This window comes from Ascaphus truei, chromosome 12 (assembly GCF_040206685.1).
Source record: "Ascaphus truei isolate aAscTru1 chromosome 12, aAscTru1.hap1, whole genome shotgun sequence".
NCBI lineage: Eukaryota > Metazoa > Chordata > Amphibia > Anura > Ascaphidae > Ascaphus > Ascaphus truei.
The window spans coordinates 18,937,280-18,957,152 of record NC_134494.1 but is presented as its reverse complement, the minus strand read 5'-3'; the positions used below and the strand labels follow the sequence as shown (position 1 = coordinate 18,957,152).

General features: G+C 41.9%; 1 protein-coding gene across 1 annotated transcript in view; it reads right to left on the bottom strand.

Annotated features, from left to right (window-relative positions):
- Positions 1–19,873, bottom strand: part of LOC142463960 (mucin-5B-like) — a 39,969-nt gene that overhangs the window by 3,307 nt on the left and 16,789 nt on the right. The window contains exons 21-28 of the mRNA XM_075566877.1: positions 19,764–19,868; positions 14,887–15,066; positions 11,992–12,231; positions 11,614–11,770; positions 11,069–11,197; positions 10,222–10,366; positions 9,657–9,700; positions 573–4,922 (exon numbers count right to left, since the gene is read on the bottom strand). Of these exons, the coding sequence (XP_075422992.1) occupies positions 573–4,922; positions 9,657–9,700; positions 10,222–10,366; positions 11,069–11,197; positions 11,614–11,770; positions 11,992–12,231; positions 14,887–15,066; positions 19,764–19,868 (5,350 nt within the window). The remainder of the gene's footprint in view (positions 1–572; positions 4,923–9,656; positions 9,701–10,221; positions 10,367–11,068; positions 11,198–11,613; positions 11,771–11,991; positions 12,232–14,886; positions 15,067–19,763; positions 19,869–19,873) is intronic.

Sequence of the window (19,873 nt, the reverse complement as noted above, 5' to 3'; positions counted from 1 at the left end):
GAGAGACTATTTGGCAGCCTATGCATCATATTGGTCTATCATTACCTCCACTACCTGCCTTTATCCAATAGGCTAGTAAGTGTGGTGTTGGATATCGACAGTGTATACACTATGCTTTATCAACAAGACATGAACACCTATCCGCTTTCATAGGTTATTTACCCATTAAGACAACAGGTGACATTCAGACACCTTTGAGAGTACTCTACCAATTCTTTAACAATTGGTAGAATTGTGGCACTTTACCTATATACCTCCACTGGATCTTCATTCATGTATCATATATATATATTGTATGGGCTTCTCAGTTATTCACCACACACGTTAATGAGATCCATATGCATTAGCCTATCCTAGCTTTTTATTTGCGTCGATTGCGGAGTTTGTTATAACTCTGTTTGTGTGTTTTGTCCACTATTATTTTATAAATATACCATAATAAAGGTTATGTTTTATTATCACAACCAGATCAATTACAGGAATTCAGTGCTAGCCACAGAGGCTTCTTTTCTTGCTTAGGCAGGTATTGGTATTTCTAATGGGGGTTAAGGATAATGTAAAAAAGATGGTACCTCCAGTGACTGAGGATGTTGTTGGAGAATTGGAGGGTCTTGCTGTTACTGAGGGTGTAGAAATGGGAAAAGTGAATGTCCCTGTAAATGCTGGAAAAGTAGAGGTTCCAGTTGTGTCTAAAGATGTTGTTGAATTATTAGTGATCTCTGTTGTGACTGTTGATGTTCTTGATGGAAGCTGAGAGGTCTGTCCAGTGACAGATGACGTCGATAGAGAAATTGAAGTTTCCCCCATGACTGAGGGTGTAGTTGATGGAGAAGTGGAGGTTTTTGTAGAGACAGAGTATGTAGATGGTGGAAAAGTGGAGGTTCCTATAGTGATTGATGATGTTGTTGGAGAATTGGAGGGTATTGCTGTGACCGAGGGTGTAGATATGGGAAAAGTGAATGTCCCTGTAAATGCTGGAAAAGTAGAGGTTCCAGTTGTGTCTAAAGATGTTGTTGAAATATTAGTGATCTCTGTTGTGACTGATGATGTTCTTGATGGAAGCTGAGAGGTCTGTCCAGTGACAGATGATGTCGATAGAGAAATTGAAGTTTCCTCTGTGACTGAGGGTGTAGTTGTTGGAGAAGTGGAGGTTTTTGTAGAGACAGAGTATGTAGATGTTGGAAAAATGGAGGTTCCTGTAGTGATTGATGATGTAGTTGGAGAATTGGAGGATCTTGCTGTGACCGAGGGTGTAGATATGGGAAAAGTGAATGTCCCTGTAAATGCTGGAAAAGTAGAAGTTCCAGTTGTGTCTAAAGATGTTGTTGAATTATTAGTGATCTCTGTTGCGACTGATGATGTTCTTGATGGAAGCTGAGAGGTCTGTCCAGTGACAGATGATGTTGTTGATAGAGAAATTGAAGTTTCCTCAGTGACTGAGGGTGTAGTTGTTGGAGAAGTTGAGGTTTTTGTAGTGACAAAGTATGTAGATGTTGGAAAAATGGAGGTTCCTGTAGTAATTGAAGATGTTGTTGGAGAATTGGCGGGTCTTGCTGTGACTGAGGGTGTAGATACTGGAAAAGTGAATGTCCCTGTAAATGCTGGAAAAGTAGAGGTTCCAGTTGTGTCTAAAGATGTTGTTGAATTATTAGTGATCTCTGTTGTGTCTGATGATGTTCTTGATGGAAGCTGAGAGGTCTGTCCAGTGACAGATGATGTTGTTGATAGAGAATTTGAAGTTTCCTCCGTGACGGAGGGTGTAGTTGTACGAGAAGTGGAGGTTTTTGTAGTGCCAGAGTATGTAGATGTTGGAAAAATGGAGGTTCCTGTAGTGATTGAAGATGTTGTTGGAGAATTGGAGGGTCTTGCTGTGACTGAGGGTGTAGATACTGGAAAAGTGAATGTCCCTGTAAATGCTGGAAAAGTAGAGCTTCCAGTTGTGTCTAAAGATGTTGTTGCATTATTAGTGATCTCTGTTGTGACTAATGATGTTCTTGATGGAAGCTGAGAGGTCTGTCCAGTGACAGATGATGTTGTTGATAGAGAAATTGAAGTTTCCTCCGTGACTGAGGGTGTAGTTGTTGGAGAAGTTGAGGTTTTTGTAGTGCCAGAGTATGTAGATGTTGGAAAAATGGAGGTTCCTGTAGTGATTGAAGATGTTGTTGGAGAATTGGAGGGTCTTGCTGTGACTGAGGGTGTAGATACTGGAAAAGTGAATGTCCCTGTAAATGCTGGAAAAGTAGAGGTTCCAGTTGTGTCTAAAGATGTTGTTGAATTATTAGTGATCTCTGTTGTGACTGATGATGTTCTTGATGAAAGCTGAGAGGTCTGTCCAGAGACAGATGATGTCGATAGAGAAATTGAAGTTTCCCCCATGACTGAGGGTGTAGTTGTTGGAGAAGTGGAGGTTTTTGTAGAGACAGAGTATGTATATGGTGGAAAAATGGAGGTTCCTGTAGTGATTGAAGATGTTGTTGGAGAATTGGAGGGTCTTGCTGTGACTGAGGGTGTAGATACTGGAAAAGTGAATGTCCCTGTAAATGCTGGAAACGTAGAGGTTCCAGTTGTGTCTAAAGATGTTGTTGAATTATTAGTGATCTCTGTTGTGACTGATGATGTTCTTGATGGAAGCTGAGAGGTCTGTCTAGTGACAGATGACGTTGATAGAGAAATTGAAGTTTCCCCCATGACTGAGGGTGTAGTTGATGGAGAAGTGGAGGTTTTTGTAGAGACAGAGTATGTAGATGGTGGAAAAATGGAGGTTCCTATAGTGATTGATGATGTTGTTGGAGAATTGGAGGGTCTTGCTGTGACTGAGGGTGTAGATACTGGAAAAGTGAATGTCCCTGTAAATGCTGGAAAAGTAGAGGTTCCAGTTGTGTCTAAAGATGTTGTTGAATTATTAGTGATCTCTGTTGTGACTGATGATGTTCTTGATGGAAGCTGAGAGGTCTGTCCAGTGACAGATGATGTTGTTGATAGAGAAATTGAAGTTTCCTCCGTGACTGAGGGTGTAGTTGTTGGAGAAGTTGAGGTTTTTGTAGTGACAAAGTATGTAGATGTTGGAAAAATGGAGGTTCCTGTAGTAATTGAAGATGTTGTTGGAGAATTGGCGGGTCTTGCTGTGACTGAGGGTGTAGATACTGGAAAAGTGAATGTCCCTGTAAATGCTGAAAAAGTAGAGGTTCCAGTTGTGTCTAAAGATGTTGTTGAATTATTAGTGATCTCTGTTGTGTCTGATGATGTTCTTGATGGAAGCTGAGAGGTCTGTCCAGTGACAGATGATGTTGTTGATAGAGAAATTGAAGTTTCCTCCGTGACGGAGGGTGTAGTTGTACGAGAAGTTGAGGTTTTTGTTGTGCCAGAGTATGTAGATGTTGGAAAAATGGAGGTTCCTGTAGTGATTGAAGATGTTGTTGGAGAATTGGAGGGTCTTGCTGTGACTGAGGGTGTAGATACTGGAAAAGTGAATGTCCCTGTAAATGCTGGAAAAGTTGAGGTTCCAGTTGTGTCTAAAGATGTTGTTGCATTATTAGTGATCTCTGTTGTGACTGATGATGTTCTTGATGGAAGCTGAGAGGTCTGTCCAGTGACAGATGATGTTGTTGATAGAGAAATTGAAGTTTCCTCCGTGACTGAGGGTGTAGTTGTTGGAGAAGTTGAGGTTTTTGTAGTGCCAGAGTATGTAGATGTTGGAAAAATGGAGGTTCCTGTAGTGATTGAAGATGTTGTTGGAGAATTGGAGGGTCTTGCTGTGACTGAGGGTGTAGATACTGGAAAAGTGAATGTCCCTGTAAATGCTGGAAAAGTAGAGGTTCCAGTTGTGTCTAAAGATGTTGTTGAATTATTAGTGATCTCTGTTGTGACTGATGATGTTCTTGATGGAAGCTGAGAGGTCTGTCCAGTGACAGATGATGTTGTTGATAGAGAAATGGAAGTCTCCCCCGTGACTGAGGGTGTAGTTGTTGGAGAAGTGGAGTTTTTTGTAGAGACGGAGTATGTAGAAGTTGGAAAAATGGAGGTTACTGTAGTGACAGAGGATGTAGATGTTGTAGGTTTGGAAGTTATACTTAAAGTGGATGTAGGACAATAACTGTAGTCATCACAGCACTTGAACCTTATTTCATAATTGAAGCACATTTTTCGTAGTCCCCTGTTATCTTGGTTCCTACACACTAAACCAGATAATACATCACATTGAATAACCTGTTCCAATTCTAGCAGTGGGACTTCTGGGTAGTTCTTGGCTCTGCAATGAATACTGTTGAGGTGTATTTTACTTTTGCAGACATTAATTCCTTTTGCTGTGATTACCTCATAACTCTCAATGTCTCCTTCGTTATCCGATCTTGGATGATTCTCATCAAACCATCTGGTCCAATAACATTGAGGAACACAAGATGTTCCTGAATATGTTGTAATTGTGCTTGTAGTGGATTCTATACTGGTTTCTGTTCTTATTTTCTCTGTTGTAAATATGGTTGGAGACGTACTTGTTATTGTTGGTGAAATGGAAGTCCCTTTGCTGATTGAGGTTGTAGATGATGGAGGGTTGGAGGTCGATTTACTCACTAAGGATATGGTTAATGGAGAATTAGTCTCTCTGGTGACTGGGGATGCAGATGTTGAAGAAGTAGAGGATTTTGTATCTATTGAAGTTGTCGATAATGTAGAAGTCCTTATGATGGCTGAGGATGTGGGTGTTGGAGATGGAGGCGTTTCAGTTTGATATGAGTACGGAGTTTTTCCTGATGTGGTTTCTATTTGATTTGGCAGTGGAGAAGGCAGAACCGTTGTGGAACATTTAGAGTTGATGTTAACAATTGTCCCATTCTCATCACATATCATCGAGTTGCATCCTTCAACTCCATCAATGCGATCCATGTAGTGGTATATTTTGCCCCCATACTCACAGCGACAGTCTGAAAAGGAATATAAAGTGGTCATTATTCTCTTGATTCAGGTTTATGAATCCAGACTTCATAAATGGGAGGCCTAACCTAAAATATTCCTCTTTTGTTGTTTGTGTGCTCTGTGGTCTTTCTGCCCTCTCTTAACTGAAACCTTGTACACTTTTCTACTCTCTATAGAACTCTCTAACCATCAATATTCTCTCTCCCAATCATCAAATCTCCTCTGTAACCCAAATAATCAATGAATTGTTTTGAGATGTACTTAGAGACACCAATGACTAAATACATTCTCACCAAACACACTTAAGAAAACTCTTTGGTATGCAATGCATAACATATTAAGTGTCACGTATGAAGTGTCTGTGTAGTTAAAATTGGAGCTGTCATCTCTGGAAGATTTCCATATCTTTTCTATATCTCTAAACATGGATACATATATCAGGACTAAAACATTGTGATTATTTTTTCACACGGGTATAGTATGTCTGTCTGAGTTGATTTGCCTTCTATCAATTTAACCCCAACGGTAACAGAACTATTATTACATTAGCATATCTTTGGTTTCTCTGTCTGAGTTAAATAGGCACCAATCTCTTCCTTAATTTTTTTTTCATAGTTTTTTAATTGGGTTCATAATGATTAAACAACATTACAATAATACAATAAAGAAAAAAAAACAATAAGAATCACAGAAAAGTATACATTTACACAAAATTGTTTTTAGTATTGCTCATCATTCTTTGGATTTCAAAATTCAACACATTAGCTCAAATAATAATAGAAAGAAAAAATAATAGCATTTTCAAAGATTAACATCAAAGCTATCACCACACATCCTCCTAACAAAATCTGGCATAAGATTCCCTATTCACCATCTCCCCAATCAACAATATACTATCATATTTCCTCAAGGGCGAAAGTATCTGTGTCCCATCGCAATCAGTCTGAGGAGACCCCAAGAGGTATGCTCTTACTTAATTTTTAGTGTCATGTGATATTGTTAGAGTATTTAATTCAGTCTATATTGACTGTGGCATATGGCTGTGTAATATCTTAAATATCACATATGATGTGTCTATGGAATTAAAATTGGAGTGCAATTGGAGGTGAAGAATACAAGAAGAACTGCACTTCATCAACAACCCTGCCACGGTGAGAACTTGGCTTTCTAAATGCTCGGCCAATTTTTACACATCTAAAGACTCACTTTCTAAGTTTCTGTTTACACATCAGTGCTACCTTGCCCTCACAGCCGGATTTATACACCTGCTCTTTCAACTTTTATGCCTCTTACCTTCCAATACCTGGGATCTCTCTCCTCCTACCTTTCTCTCCTTGCATCTCATTATGTCCTCCCTATTGCTTTTCCTGTTTGGTATTTCCTCACTCATTTGTAAACTTTTATGTTCTCTCCAACTCCCTCACTCTCCTCCTTCTATCCACATTTCTTAATCTGTCTTCCCCTCCACTTATGTTTGGGCCCATACACTGAACAACTATTTACACACCTTTCTCTCAGCAACTTCTACCACCCTCAATAAATAGCACCCCACAAAACCTCCTCTCACCTCCTCTCTCTCTCTCTCTCTCTCTCTACTCCTCCTTGCTGCTGGGGATATCTCTCTTAATCCTGGACCCAGCCATATACACACATGCTCTCAGCTATGCCTTCTCTCTATACGTGTGGCAATTATATACTTTTCTCTCCTAACCTTTTACGGGGGGACTTCAACTATCATATTAATAACCACTCAGTCTCCTGGGCATCTTGCCTTCCTTCATTAACCTCCTCCTTTGGACTCCACCAGTGGACCAATTCCAGCACCCACAAAGATGGTCACTAGCTAGACCAAGTCTATACTAAAAACGATTCCCCTTTCTGATTTCTCTGTCTATCCCTTTCCGTTCTCTGATCATCACCTCCTATCATTCACCCCCCTCCTACCTGTTCTACTCCCTACTCTCGAGATCTTTGTTCCATTCACCTCTCTGCACTGACATCACCCTGAACGCTAACCTCAATTATCTCTCTCTCCTTCCTCTGAACCTGACAATCTTGTCAACTCTTACAACTATATCCTCTCCTTTGCTCTTGATCTATTGTATATGTCCCTTCTCGGCTCTGGCACACCTGGCTCTCCAACCTGCGGCTTTTTCCAAATGCACAAACATGCGTCCATCGCACCTGCACTCGCTCCTCTGAACAACTTTGGAGGAAATCTCACACTCAGGCTGATTTTCTACACTATACATGTCTCCTCTCCTGTTTTAACTCTTCTCTGTCCAAGGCCAAAGAACACTCACAAATACAATCCACGCCGTCTTTTGTCTTTATTTGATTCCCTTCGCCGACCTCCCCTTCCGACTTACCATCCTTCCATCATTTCTCCTCAAGCCTTTGCTGAGCACTTTAATGGCAAGGTGTATGCTATCCACAAGGAGTTTCCTTTTCTCTCTCCCTCGGGTGCTTCTACCTAAACATCTTTCACTCTTGACTCCGTTTCTCCTGTTGCAAAGTTGGAAGTGTCTAATCTGATTTTCTCTTCTCCCTCTACTACGTGCCCTCTCGATCACATCCCCTCCCACCTTATCAGAATTCTTGACACCTTAGTTCCCACTCTCACTCACATCTTTTTCCCCTATCTTCTTGCATTTTCCCCTCCTCCTTTAAGCACACGGTGGTCACACCTATTCTCAAAAACACCCTATGTGCCTTACTAACTACCAACCTGTATCCCTCCTGCTTTTTTGCCTACAAACTGCTAGAAAGTCTTCCGCATGATCAACTATTTTAATTCCCATGCCCTTCTGGACCTTCTACAATCGTACAGCTCACTCAACAGATTGCGCTCACTAATGTAGCCAATGATCTACTTGAAGCCAACTCCCATGATCATTTTGCCCTGCTAATCCTGCTCGATCTTTATGCTGCCTTCAATATTGTCAATTACAGTACGCTCTTCTCCTTCATATTCTAAACTCTCTTGGTATCCGCAACAAAGCTTTAACCTGGTTCTCACCATACATCCCCCATCGCACATATTCGGTCTCTGTTGTTAACATGTCTTTGTCTTCTGTTAATCTGCAGGGCTCTGCTCTGCGACCCCTTCTTTTCTCTTTCTACACTCTATCACTTGTGACTTCATCAACTCTTCTGGCCTTAGGTATCATGAGATCTATGCAGATGACGCACAGATATATCTATCCACCTGACACCTGCAATCCAGTCCCAAGTCTCTGATTGCCTCCTGGCTATATCCTCATGGATGGCACTCCGCCACCATAAACGTAATGTGGCTAAAACTGAGCTCATATTTCCTCATAAACCTGGCCCAATATCCCATTTTTCCATCACCGTAAATGGCCCCAACCATGTATCCCGTCGCTAAAGCGCGTTGCCAAGGAGTGACATTTGACTCCTCCCTTTCCTTTTCTATTCACATTCAAGGCATGTTCTTCTCAAGGATGTCTTCTTTCTACCCCCTTTGTATCTAAAGCCCTCTCCCACCTTAAACCTTTTTCACTGGCTGCCCCACACCTCTGGAATGCCCTTCCCCTCAGTACCCGACTAGCACCCTCTCTATCCACCTTTAAGACCCACCTTAAGACACACTTGCTTAAAGAAGCATATGAATAGCACTGTGGATAATCCTGAACCCATGATACATAATGCTTGGCCCCTGCAGACGCACTTACCAGAACTCCCTCCTACTGTCTCTGTACGTTCTACCTACCTACCAATTAGACTGTAAGCTCCTCTGGGCAGGGACTCCTCTTCTTTAATGTTACTTTTATGTCTAAAGAACTTATTCCCATGATCTGTTATTTATATTATCTGTTATTTATTTGATTACCACATGGATTACTACTGTGAAGCGCTATGTACATTAATGACGCTATATAAATAAAGACATACAATACAATACAAGGAATGGTTAAAATGTGTTGCGTCTTCTTCCTTAGTATTGCCAAGATCTGCTCTTTCCTATTGCTAAACCGCTAATTCATGCCCTTATCCTCTCCTATCTGGATTAATGTAACATACTGCTAACTGGCCCCCCCTGTCTCAGAACTTTCTGCTTTATAATATATCCAAAATTCTGCTGCTAGAATAATTTCACTTTCTCCCAAAACCGTCTCTGCTCACCTCCTCCTTAAATAGGGTGACTAGGGTGACTAGTAGGGTTGCCAGGTGTCCGGTATTGAACTGGACTGTCCAGTATTTGGATACTCTGCCCAGTACAAAATGAGAGGTACTGTAATACTGGACATGGATGTGTCCGGTATTTTCCTCCCTGGACATAGTGACCTGGCGCACCTTTCACCATTGTGCCCAGTATTTTTGGAGAAGCCGCCTGGTAACCCTAGTGACTAGGGAAGGGCAAAAATGATTTTATTGTATCCAAATTACCCACAGCCACGACGTTTCGGTCCCCAGAGAGACCTTCTTCAGAGGCCTTCTTCACAGGGACAGAAATGTTGGGCCTGTGTGCAATTTGGATACAATACAATAATATTTGTCCTTCCCTAGTGCTGTGACGATGCTATAGATCACTTGTGATCTTATCTTGACTATTCCTTATCTCATTTACTATACCCCACGACTGCCTCCCGGAAAGGTTTTTTTATCCCCTGTGTGTGCGACCTGCGCAATGATTCACACCGCGGGCACAATGCAAATACCACACAGGAATCTGGAGTACAAAATCAGGGGAAGGTATAGTACTACTGTATAATATTTACCTTTGATATCATATCCGCATGCAAGCCCTTCCAAGGTACACTCACTGAAAATGAGAAAAATGAAAAGAAAAATTGCACACTTTTGTTTTCTTCTTGAAACTTTGTTTTTTTTTAGACATTTTTTTTTACCATTCCACATCCCTCATTTCCTAGGAAGGGGCTCAATATACAAAGTATTTAAAAAAAAAACTGTTTAGGACAAAGTGGTAAAAATAGTTATTTTTTGTTTTTTTGCAATAAATCAGGGGTGGTTAACTCCAGTCCTCAAAGGCCACCAACAGGTCAGGTTTTCAGGATATCCATGCTTCAGAACAGGTGACTCAATCAGTGGCTCAGTCAAAGACTGAGCCACTGATTGTGCCACCTGTGCTGAAGCAGGGATATCCGGAAAACTTGACCTGTTGGGGGCCTTTGAGCACTGGAGTTGAGCACCTCCCCAATAAATTTTACTGCACAACTTTGCATGAAGGTTTTTTATTTGATAAAGCAGCTGCTCTTATTTGGCCCCAGTTTTGCACACTTTGATAAAATAGCCTCCGCTCTGGTTATAAATAATAGATCTTACCAGGAGTGACAGTTTTGCGGCAAGAACCATTTTTCACCAGGATTGTGCAAATTCCCCTCGTGGTCATAACAGCCACATTGCGACACACACTTTAATGTATCCTCGTTAAAATAGGGTTTATCGGCTGGGCAGGTGGGGTAGCAGCCTGAGGAGAAGAAATGGGAATGAGAGGCAGTACTGTAACTCAAAGGTCAAAAGCAAAAGCTCGGGAGAAGCTTGGTTGAGCCAGTAATATAATTAGCCCACAGCACCTTTTTACCTGTGTATATTTATTAAATGTGTACGAGTGTGTATATGGAAGGCTAGCATTGCTATGGGCATGTGTGTATACAGTACATGTCAGGTTTGGCAATGTTGGTATGAAGGAGAGGGTGTGGGGGGAGGGAGGGTACCCTGGGAGGGTACCCTGCTACTGCCATCAATGTAGCTGTGTCGTATACAAATGTCAGGGTTGGCAGTGTGTGAGGGGTTGGCAGTGTGTGAAGGGGAGGCTGGCATTGCCAGTGTGTCTGTGCCATGTATACATTGGAGGTTTGTTAGTGTGTGAGATGGGGACAGTTGTCACCGCCACTGTGCCTGTGCTGTGTATAAATTAGGGGGTTGGTAGTACAGTACAGTATGTGTATTTTGGTGATGGGAAGGGGTGGTATTAGTGTAAGGTTTGGCAGTATGCCTGAGCCATGGGTTTAGCAGTACAGCGTGTGCGGGGTAGCTGGTAATGCTTCCAATACCCTAGCTTCTGTAATGAACAATGAGTGTACTGTGATAAATGTAAAGTTATCTTATATTGTAGATTATAGATAAATATTGTGTTAGTGTCTTGTAGTGTAGTATGGTGTAGTGTTACCTTCTGATCCAGGCAGGTCGTACTGACATACACCCTTAAGGTTCCTGCAGGTCTTCATACAGGGGGAACCACATGGCTTGTAATGCCACTCACACTCCCCAGCAGTGTTATAGTAGTCACAGAACAGGGCTGAAAAAGAGAGAGGTGTTTCAGGGAAGAGTGATTTCTTCTGTCCACATACAGATGCAATCAGACTCAATGTTCCCAGAGTGGCGTAAAGAAAAGCAAAACGCATCGGCTCCAAGGGCAGTTAAAGCCGCGGCTGCCTGCAAGGGGAAGGGGGGATGGGAGGGGGGGGGGGGTTAGTCCATCCTTCGGAAAAAGAGCCCCTGGGCTTAAATGTTAAGGTTACATCTTAAAGGTGACGAGCTCATAATTTGTTGTCCAATTGGTGTGTTCAACCTTAGACATGTCAGAGCCTGTATCACTACACCCATCCCTCCCTACAGGTGACCACATCTGTATACCAGCATCGATCTCCTGTAATGTCTATGACTGACCCTTGCATACCTGTACCCTTCCAACAATTATAAGGTGACACTCACGGCATATAGTTGGCGTTCTCCATTTGATACACACTCCAGCCTCACCGCAGGCCTGGGCATAAGATGCCACTGCTGTGCAGAAACATTCACAGTCTCCTCCAGCATCACAGGCGCAGGCGTCACTAATGCAGGCTTCGTAATATGTAACAGGGTCCACCTGAGAGGGGAGAAAGTCATGCACCAAATAAATACAGGTTCAGACCAGTCAGCAGTGTGGCTGGCCTCCACTCACACACAAAGACAGGCCTGCCTTTCATACATAGATACAGCATGGAAAGAGGCAATGACAGCCCCCGGTACTCACACAGTTAGGGGTTGCATTGTCTTGTACTCTCCAATGATTTATAGTGTAGGTGACAGGTGAGATCACAGCCTCACCTGAGAATGGCAAGGCAGGAAGGTTTTGCTGGTGATTATGCCACACTGCTTCTGTGCCCATGGCTTCCTGTATGGGTTGGCAAGACAGGGGTCCTTTCTGACAAGCACATCTGGGCAGGTCGGGGACAATTTCCAGCTGTTGAAAAATTCCATCTCATTCTCCACAACAGACTGACTCCTGGTGGTAAAGTCATTGTTTGCATTCCCATCGTAGTTACCGCAGAGACCACAGACCTTGCCCTGCGTGGATAATGGAAAATGGAATAGAGAGAGGCGTGGAGGGGTCAGAGAGAGGCAGTGATAGAGAGAGAGCAAGAGAGAGGGGGGTACAAGAGAAAAGAAGAGGGAGATAATGTAAATAGAGAGTAAGAAAGAGGAAGGTGCAGGTAAATGGAGAGATAGAGATAAGGATATAGAAAAAGAAAAGCAAGATATGGATAACGCAAGGAGGAGAGAGAGAGAGAGAGAGAGAGATTGAGAGACAGTGACAGTGAGAGAGACAGTGAGAGACAGTGACAGTGAGAGAGACAGAGAGAGACACAGAGAGACAGTGAGAGAGAGAGAGAGAGAGAGAGAGAGAGAGAGAGAGAGAGACAGTGAGAGAATAAAAGGGAAAAGTGCAACCGAGAGAAAAAAAAATTGTAAAAGAGAAGCAGATGGGAAGAGAAAATATATATTCAATACGTTCATATTCACAAGATTTACAGTAAAGTTGCCACTTACTGTATGAAAAACGGAAAACCTATGGCACAATAAAACAGAAAGGTGTCCAATTCGAGAAAAATCCCCCCACTCCAAAGTGTTAAACTCACAAGATGTAATCTTTTTAGGAGAGCGCGGTTGTATGTATATGGTAGATGCAAAGGACCACTGCATACTCCTCCGTTTCTCTCCTGACTTTCCTCCTTATTATCCCCACTGATGGAACCCCAAAAAAGGAAAATAGCACAAATAGTATAATATTACTTTAATGATCTAGAAAATGTTTAAAAGATAAGTGCTATTCACTCACAACGCGACAATAAGAACCAGCATTTAGCAAACAGAGCGAAGTACCGGACTGGTAATACTTCTGCGTCACGTGACTTTGGTCCTCTCATCTTGCGGTACTTTAACTTGGCTCCGTCCTCCTTCTCACGTCTTCGTAACAGCCTACGCGTTTTGCCTGGCTCTTCATTAGGGTCGGCCTGATGAAGTCCAGGTGAAATGGAGGAGTATCCAGGAGTCCTTTTCATCTATCATATTCACACAACCATGCTCTTATAAAAGATTCAAGCTTGTGAGCTTAACATGTTGGAGTGGGAGATTTCAAATTGGATATTTTCTTTTCTTTTTTGCGCCATACTGTAGGTTTTTATTTGTTCCCATTTGGGTTTTCCACATGATTCTCTGGGTGAGGGTATAACTACCTTAGGCTGCAGGTATAGCATTTGAGATTTTTCACACCAGCACAAATCATTTCATTATGTTATTTGCATTATATTGCATGTGTTGTATTGTGTGCATAATGTGTCACAAATGATATCAGTTGTATTGGGTTGCGCAGTTCTTAATTTGTTTATCAATTTCCCACTTATAAATGTTTTATTTCTACTATACACGGTGTTGTGCATGAAGTATGCTCTGTGCTGGACACAGGATATATTGGGGTCTATTCTGGTAGCTCCGGAACTGCTTCTAAAGTACACTTTAGGAGTGGTTTGGCATGCTTTGCTATTCTGTAAGCCCTTATCGCATGTCCAAACCGCGTCTAAACTGCTTATTTTTTTAGAAGCGTTTTCACTCTTGCTCAATCAGTTTGTCAAAAAAGCCTCCAACTCACATTTTTTGCCCACAACTGCTTTTCCCGTAGCTCCGTTATGCAAACCGCTTCCAAAAACGCACATTGTTTTTCTAACACCACCTCAAAGGCAGCGAGATGGGTATTGCAAGTAACATCCAGAGACTGAAATATGGCTGAGAGAGAAAAATCCATAAGCCAGACTGGGGATGGAGTTAGCAGCACCTCTGGTCATTCCACTTCTAAACAAGTACAAACCAAGACGGTTTGGCTGTTAAACCGTGCAGTTTGTCACTTTTTCTAGACGTGGTTTAGAAGAAGCGGTTCCCATTACAGAATAGGGTTGTTCTTTAACATTTAATTTCACTACTTCTGAACGTGCCAAATGGTGCGGTTTGGCAATGACAACTTCAGAGCTACTAGAATAAGCCCCAATGACTAATAAGTATTTCTCCACAAAACACCTTACAGCCTATACATGTGAAAGGTCTGTAAGTACTGTAGCTATATTTACTAAGCTGTGCTGAAACGTATCTGATAGAGTAACATGACTTAATAAATATGGCCTGTAGCGATTTGAGAACAATCCCTTGATGCTAGTACTGGATCTCAAAACAGAGGCACAGCCTTCAAAGATCAGATGACTACACCACCACATTAGACGTGCAAAACACTCACAGAAGTTTGAGAAATGTGGTCATTTTGGACTTTTACTGCTTGCAAAATCATCATCATATTCTTAGAAGAATTCGCAACTCGTGCATTAGAAATGTTCAATACAAATTGCTGCCCTCTTAAAATTTGAATTGCACTTACTGTAGAGAATGGCACTTAGTCAAAGTTTAACTATGGCATTTTTTCTTTTTAAACATTTTGGACTTTTACAGGGAATTTCAAGAAAACCGGAAGGGAATTTATGCAAATACCAGAGCAAGCAAATCTTTCACAAAAATGCAACAATTTACATGTAATTGTGAACAGTTGCACCAACCAAACTACAAGAAATGTTCACACCCTACTCATCATTTCCAAACAAGGTTACTCCTGTCTTGCACATTTGTCTGTCCAGCCCTTCTGTTCCCGTACATCAGACCATGGTGTCATTATCTTTTCACCTTAAAATCCGGGCTCAGCTTGATGAAGATGCTGGTCTTCCTGTCCCACATGAGCACCAGTCCATTCCCAGCTCTGATGACCAAGTAGATGCCCCTGTTTTGGACCTCATGTTGTATGGGGTTAGTTTCATTTCTCTTCACAACCTCAAGCTTTGCATCGTCAAGGAGAAGCTCATAGCCCTGAGGAACCCAAAGAGGTTAAGCAGTGAGGCAGAGCAAATGACAACTGAAATCCATTACAAACAAAATATAAGGGAATGTGCTTGTAAATGTTCAGGGGTAGGCTGATACAAGCTAAATGTCTCTGAGAATAAGCAAAGAATGCAAAGCCTCTATACCTCTACAACGCCATGCCTCAGGGGATGGATTCAGGAAAACAGAGGCCTACAGTAGCTTCACCAAAGGGTGTTAAATTTTAGTACGCCTTAAGGTGCGCTAAAGTTAAGCACTTTTTAAGGTATTTGTTTGAAGGACTTTTACTTTAATGACTAAACAGCCAGAAAGTAAGCACAATAATACAGAATACATTAGCTCTACAGTATGGCTACACCTCAAAGAGAAAGTCTTAGACAAAGGGACCGAGTCTTGCACTACAGGTCTCAGAAAATTGGCACAGTAGATCAAAAGATAAAAGGCAGGATACAGAACTTCTCACCCATAGCGTTTAGGGGACAAAGAACCAATCGTCACAATGGCTCTGTTAATTGTCAAAGTGGTGCAGAGCCTCAAGGACTAAATAGTGGGATTAGGATGAAGAGGAAAACAGCACACTCTTTTAATGCAGATCAAATTTTCATTATACTAAAGTACCACAGGGCATATTTATCATGGCACAATTGGTGCAATTCTGGCGGAAAAACCAGTGCACCAAATGTATCGAAGAAACAAATATCAATAGGACTTTATTCTTTGATACATACTGTATGGTGCAATTGTTTTGTCCCTTAATTGCTCCAATTTTTCCTTGATACATACTGTATGCCCCATATGTATAGATGAATGATCCCATGGGGATCCCATGGGGAACATTCATCATGGAATCAAAGAAGGGATAGAAGTATAACAAGAAACATGACAGATTGGTACGGTAGACTCAGTACTTTTAAGTGTGATGTGCCCTTTTTAATCTTTTTTATTGTAATTGCAAACTTTATATTTGTATAGATAACATTTATCAAACCTGGTTGATCTGTGCTATGTAGCTCTTTCTCACCTCTCTATATTGGGGCCATTTTCTCTGAGTATTGGGGCCTGTCCTCTGATGAAGCCGAGCCACATTACATCTACCCTGGAGAGACTGCCACAGCCTTTTTAACACACTGCCTTTGAAATTCTTACATTTTGTAAGTAGGCCATCTATATGAGCCAAGATTGGAGCTGACATTAGTCCATTCTGTATTACTCCTGCACTTAGATGTTCTGTGTTCTTGTTTTTTCCCCTTCATGCTCCCCCTGGATTTTGTGAATCTACTGCAACATGTTGGCACAAGTGAAGACAAGCCCCACCGTGGGGGTTTGAGCAGGGGGTTAACATTTACTATCATTCTGTATTTCACATTTATTTTTATTTTTTATTCACTATATTTTATATGTGCATTTTATTGTATGTGCACCTGATATTAACTATATTAGAGTGTTTTATTCACTTCACTTTATTAATAGTGATCACCTGTTAAGTTGTTTTTGCGCCTAATATATCACTTTATACCGGTAATTTGCCAAATAGGAATAGTAACACCTCAACTAAAACGGAAAATTTCTCAAACACAAGGGAGTTCCCAGAGCAAAAAATAGGGCCGTTTAGAATTGTTACAAAAATCCATATGAAATGTAGGGCAGATCGCTGCTCTCTAGTCAGTTACAGGAAGCGATATTTGGAGGAGCAGATCAGAAGGGTTTGGGTAAAGAATATGGGCCCTATTTACTAAGCAGTGCTATTCCAATCCAGGACACCGTCAAGTGTTGGTAGACACTTTAAATACCATTTCATTATGAAATAGAATTCCTTAGTAAATATGGACTTATATGTTACTGTAAATATCCCATTAAAAGAGTCAGGAGGGCACACCTATCATAATGCAATGAACTTAACTGGATTTATTATAATACATTTTGTTATAATAAATCCAGCTACATTCTTTTAATTGTGATTGATTATCTGGCCTGGGGTTGTGCTTCCATTATTTAGAAGCACCCTGGTTCTCAAGTATTTTTGTTTATTGTTCTGTGCAGTTTTATTTTGTATGCATTACCCTATATACATATTTTCACTTGTAGAGGTACGTTATGAAGAATGGAGTGGAGTGGCTCAGTGAGTAAAGACACTGACTCTGTAAACAGTGACGATGCTGAGTTTGAATCCTTGTGACCTTGGGCAAGTCACTTTCTCTCCTTGTGCCTCAGACACCAAAAACATAGATTGTAAGCTCACCTGGGCAGGGACTGTCAGTAACAATCCTATGTGCTGCGTACCGCGCGCTGTACTGTAATTGTGAAGCGCTTTGAGTCGCATTGGGAGAAAAGCGCTATATGAAATAAAGTTATTTATTAATGCGGCCATTATTTCAATTAGTTTTTTTCTATGTAACCCCCCTGCCTGGCTTCTAGGGAGATTACATTGGTGTTTTATGTATGTCTACGCCGCATGGGGTACCTTGGCTGAGGAGCTGGATCCAGGCGGCTGGGCAATATGGTAGTAAGGTTGTGGAATAATGGGCGCCATTAACTTCGCGTCCCCCAGGCCCGGAGACTGCACACCACACTTTAAACGTTATAATGTTTCTTTATTTGTATGTATGCCTGTACGCATGTCTTTATTTATATAGCGCCATTAATGTGCATAGCGCTTCACAGTAGTAATACACGTGACAATCATATAAATAACAAATAATACAAATAACAGAATATGGGAATAAGTGCTTCAGACATAAAAATTAACATTTAGCAAGAGGAGTCCCTGCTCCGAAGAGCTTACAGTCTAATTGGTAGGTAGGAAGGGCGTACAGAGACAGTAGGAGGGCGTTCAGGTAAGTGCATCTGCAGGGGGCCAAGCTTTATGTATCAGGTGTATAGTATTAGCCACAGTGCTACTCATCTGCTTCCTTAAGCAGGTGTGTTTTTACGGTGGGTCTTAAAGGTGGATAGAGAGGGTGCTAGTCGGGTATTGAGGGGAAGGGCATTCCAGAGGTGTGGGGCATTCCGTGAGAAAAGTTTAAAGCGGGAGAGGGATTTAGATACAAAGGTGGTAGAGAGAAGACATCCTTGAGCGGAATGAAAGAGTCTGGATGGTGCATAGTGAGAAATTAGGGCAGAGATGTAAGGAGGGGCAGAAGAGTGTAAAGCTTTAAAAGTGAGGAGGAGAATTGAGTGTGAGATGCGAGATTTGATAGGAAGCCAGGAGAGGGATTTCAGTAGGGGAGACGCTGAGACAGATTTAGGAAAGAGTAGAGTGATTCTGGCAGCAGCGTTTAGGATAGATTGTAGGGGGGACAGGTGAGAGGCAGGAAGGCCGGACAGCAGGAGGTTACAGTCATCGAGGCAGGAGAGAATGAGGGCTTGTGTCAGAGTTTTAGCAGTCGAGCAACAGAGGAAAGGGCGAATCTTTGTGATATTGCGGGTGGAAAAAGCAACAGGTTTTAGATACGTTTTGAATGCAAGAGGAGAAAGTGAGAGTGGAGTAGAGTGTGACCCCTTTCTTTATTGTTATCGATGCTTTATGTGCTTCCATGAACACCAATTTTTAACACTCAGAGGGATGTATATCTCTTAGTTGCTTAACTATTCTGAGACCCGGGCCCCCCTCTTTCTTCTGTTTGAGATACCTCTGTGGTGTGCCATTGATTATATAGGACTCCCTTAAACTTCTTCTGGGATCCTGACATAGAGGGTACTATCCCTATCAACAACATAATAAACAAGGGGGCCTGGTCTGTGCTATTACTTTATAAACATGAATTATCTACTCTCCTCGAGGCTCCTGTACTCTTGTCCTCCTGGAACCTGCCTTCTCGAACTTTCCCCTCTCCTTATACTGTATACTCTTTGATGTCATGATCCCATGGCAACACAGTGTGGGGCCTGATACACGCTAACCATACTAATAACCCTTTATAAGAGGGAGTGAGGGGGGTCATGAGTTTGAACAAAATGTGTTAGGCGCATATTGTTTAATTTGTGTAGTTGCATGTAATTAAAGTGATTTTAAACAATATTATAAATGCTTTTTAAGCCCAGTAATTTGTTTTATGTATTAAAAACTGACATGGGATCCAGTACCTGGCACCCTAAGACCTGTAAAATTTGCTAAACAAGAGTATGTCACCATGTTGACTACACTGGCGACACACTTTATTCGAGCTCGGCTAGTCCCACGAATTCGGGTATACTCGGGTGTATTGAGGTTTGTGACTGTTTTCTGCCCGAGTGCATTGGGTTATTTTCCAGGCAGGGATTGAAGCATTTTATTCCCGCTGGCTGCAATACTGCACAATATATATATATACTGCATTACAATTCATGAATTTATGCCATCTGGTAGACACGCGAAGCATTGCAGCCTATTAAATCCTAATCATTATCATTTAACAGATCAGCCGCCCGTCAGCCAGGCATGAACCCAGGCTGGGAAGGCAAACGCAACGGGGCTTGTCAGAGGTGAGGAGCGGCGCATTCCAGGTATCTGCCAGGTACATACTGGGTATTTGCTCGAATAAAGTGTGTCGGTGCAGTACATGGCCATGGGATGGATAGAAGGAATGGTTTCTGAGATGCAGAGCCTGTCGTCTGTAAAACTGGGTGACTTAGGAGATTGGTGCAAAGCTTTTGAATCTGTTACCTCTAGGTCTGTGTTATCATGGATTTACATACATTGCACTCACCCCCAAAAAGATCTTGATTTCTTTGGAGCAGGCAGTACCTGTGGTCCCACATGGGATGTTCTCTGTGATAACTCGAAAGGTGCTGCCACCCTGGCCACAGTGATCCTGGA